Below are 3053 nucleotides of genomic sequence, written 5' to 3'. Positions count from 1 at the left end.
TCTCCAGATTTTTTTTGAATTATTCTACAAACTGGTATTTATTTGATGAGATCATTACTTTCCAAGCTGTCCCTGACAAAATTTTTGAGAAAGCATGGCAGGGAGGAAGTTGGGAGAAATTCTACAGCACCCAGTTTCCTTCTGATTTACCCTGAGAAGCTCCCCTGTTTCCATAATGGTGTTCCTCACCAGATTTCATGTGAACAATGGACTTTCAGGATAAAATTAACTTTGAAACCTAAGGAAGGGTAGCTCCTTACTGTCTTAAAATTCTAAGACTCTCAATCAATAGAAAACTGAGAATGAAAAATCTAAACTATTTTAATTTTTATAATCTCTAATCAACCTTTATCAGTATACACTTTTTGTTTAGTCACTAAGTCACGCCCAACTCTTTGCGATCCCATGGACAGGCTTCCCTGTCCTTCACTATATCCGAGAGTTTGCTCAAACTCAAGTCCATCAGATTGGTGATGCTATTCAACCAACCCATCCTCTGTTGCCCCTTTAAAAATATTTTTAGGAACAGTATAACTAATTGATAAACAGAATTTCTGTTTGGCAAATACTGGCACTTAGATTTAAATCTTGACATCCATCATTATTTTAAAGTAAAATGTGGTGATTACACAGAGCAAATTTGCAGAATATTCATTAATTGTTCAATATAACATCATATGCTAATTTAGAAAGAGTCTTTATATGTTTTGGTTTCTGGAATTACTGACCAATTACTAGCTGAAAGTTTGAACAGTAAGAGGAAATTACTTTGACTATTCATGAAGATTAATGTAAAAGCACAGAATAAATTCTTCCCACAAACATGGATTTATGACAGTGTCAGAAACAAAGATACATTTGGACTTTGCCAGAAGAGTTAAGATCTGGGAAAGGATCTCATTTTTCAAAGACTACTCAGCTATTCAATGGTCCTTCTCTTGGGGTGACTTAAATTTTCTAAGAGAACATTTCAAGATGAAACAAAATGTGTTCATTTCTTTCTACTTCAACAATAACTCATACTAAAATTCTATCTAAATTGTGTTTCCTAAAATAGATGGAACTCTACCATCACCTTCTGTGGGATTTATCAGGCAGGTCAATAAAGCTAAGTGGGAGTAGATTACCTTTTGGAGATATGTTAATACGCTTTTACTACATAATGGTTCCCTAATTACTTGCCTTAATGTAGCTTCAAAAATTAAACATTTTGTCTTCTACCTCCTGAGTAACTTAAATCTTGGAAAGTTTTCTTTCCTATGTCCAAGTTGTTTAGGATGAACTTTCAGGGAAGTGGTAGAGTATGAAAAACACAAAAGTTTACTGCTTAAAAATCCCTTTGTTGTAAATAGTTGTTGAATCTGTAGAGTCCTGTGAAAAAGTTTATAGTTTGTAGATGCATAAAGCAATAAAAATAATAATGACAACTTTTAATTACAAGGTCTTTTCTATATAAACAGGGAAAATTTATTCTACTGCAAGACACTACACCTTCTTTTGATTTCATTGCCGTATAGATTTATCAAGTTAATTGAAACCCATAGGGCGTGGAGTGAGCCCGGAAGCCTGGCCTGCCCCTGCTGCCATGTGGCCCTTCCTCAGCCGCACCCTCTTCCCTCCCCCTACTGAGGCCTGGCTCCAGAGGTCTTCCTCAGACCCTGAGGCCCAGGGCTGGGGGGCCTGGAGCCCAGCCGAGAAGACCCATCTGGACCCGGGGGCTGGCGGGGAGGAGGAGGAGACGGGGGAAGCTGAGGAAGACAATGAGGAAGATGCCGGCTTCCTGCTGTCTCTCTTGGAGAGGGAGGGCCTGGCTGAGTGCCCAGTGCCTGACCAGGAGCTGGAGGCCATCAAACTGAAGCTGTGGGCCATGGAGCAGGCCCAGGGGCCGGAGCCGCCCAGGGTGCAGAACCTGGATGAAGGAGAGGAAGCCACCGGGGCCCTGCTGGCCAGGCAGCTACTGAGTCCCGAGACAGACAGCCCCCTGGAGAAAGCAGAGGCTGACCACAGATCCATCTACGTGGGCAATGTGGACTATGGGGGCACGGCCCAGGAGCTGGAGGCCTATTTCAACCACTGTGGGGAGATCCACCAGGTCACCATCCTGTGTGACAAGTTCTCTGGACACCCCAAGGGCTATGCCTACATAGAGTTTGCCACGGAGAGCTCGGCCCAGGCCGCCGTGGAGCTGGACAAGAGCATCTTTCGAGGCCGGGTCATCAAGGTGCTGCCCAAAAGGACCAATTTACCAGGGATCAGTTCCACGGACCGCGGGGGCCTTCGGGGACACCCAGGCGCCAGAGTGGGATCCTTCCCCTACGGCGGCCTTCAAGGCGGGGCCCGTTTCAGGCCACGAGGGCGGAGCCGGGGACGCGGAAGATTCTCACCGTGGTTTTCTCCATATTGAAGTGAGGACCGGATTCTGAGAGTGGGGTTTGCCGCTGGGTCAGGAATCAACAGCGGTGCTCCTAAGAATAACTTCCCCGCCCCCTTCATTCCTCTGGAGGACTGCCGGACCCCACCGAGGCCACCGTGCACGGAGCGGGGCACAGGGTGGGCCTGGCGCGGATGCCAGTCGGGGCTCTGGAGGGCATGGGACGAAGCTGTGGGCAGGTGAGGTCCGGGCACCACGGGGTCAGCGCTGGCTTGACTTAATCAGGGATGTTCCACTAACGCCTTTTATAGAAAAGTAGAAATATGTATCTTATTGGTAAAGCATAAATTATTAAACTTGAATATTTTTTAAAAGCAAAAAAAAAAAAAAAAGAAACCCATATTGGAATGGGTTTGATAGGTATAAAGTTAAACACAGCCTGACTTTATGCTTGTCACCAGGTTTAAAGTGATCTATTCCCATTTTACTCAGATAGAAAACAATTTAACAGTCCATAGTATGGTACCCAGCAATGAAACCCACATTCTGATCTGGGTATTTTGGGTATAATTCAGTTAATTTGGCTGAGCTTCACATGCTTTATGTACAGAAATGTTTATGTCAGAAAATCCAAGTAAATGAAAGCACTGAGGATAGATATATATAGATAGATGTATAAGAA

At 44.3% G+C, this 3053-nt stretch overlaps 1 protein-coding gene across 2 annotated transcripts; it reads left to right on the top strand.

Annotated features, from left to right (window-relative positions):
• The first annotated feature begins 1558 nt into the window (after positions 1-1558).
• On the top strand, positions 1559-2759 carry LOC113880833 (embryonic polyadenylate-binding protein 2-like). Of its 2 annotated transcripts, XM_027523443.1 has the most exons (2): positions 1559-2148; positions 2222-2759. In XM_027523443.1, the coding sequence occupies exons 1-2, from the start codon at positions 1586-1588 to the stop codon at positions 2421-2423; spliced, it is 765 nt and encodes a 254-aa protein (XP_027379244.1). In that variant the 5' UTR covers positions 1559-1585; the 3' UTR covers positions 2424-2759. The 2 variants fall into 2 exon arrangements, with proteins under 2 accessions (XP_027379244.1, XP_027379243.1); XM_027523442.1 differs by having other exon boundaries at positions 1559-2759.
• The last annotated feature ends 294 nt before the right edge of the window (positions 2760-3053 follow it).

The sequence above is a fragment of the Bos indicus x Bos taurus genome, chromosome 22 (assembly GCF_003369695.1).
Source record: "Bos indicus x Bos taurus breed Angus x Brahman F1 hybrid chromosome 22, Bos_hybrid_MaternalHap_v2.0, whole genome shotgun sequence".
Classification (NCBI taxonomy): Eukaryota; Metazoa; Chordata; class Mammalia; order Artiodactyla; family Bovidae; genus Bos; species Bos indicus x Bos taurus.
The sequence above is the reverse complement of the archived record's forward strand: the minus strand, read 5'-3'. Positions and strand labels throughout refer to the sequence as shown.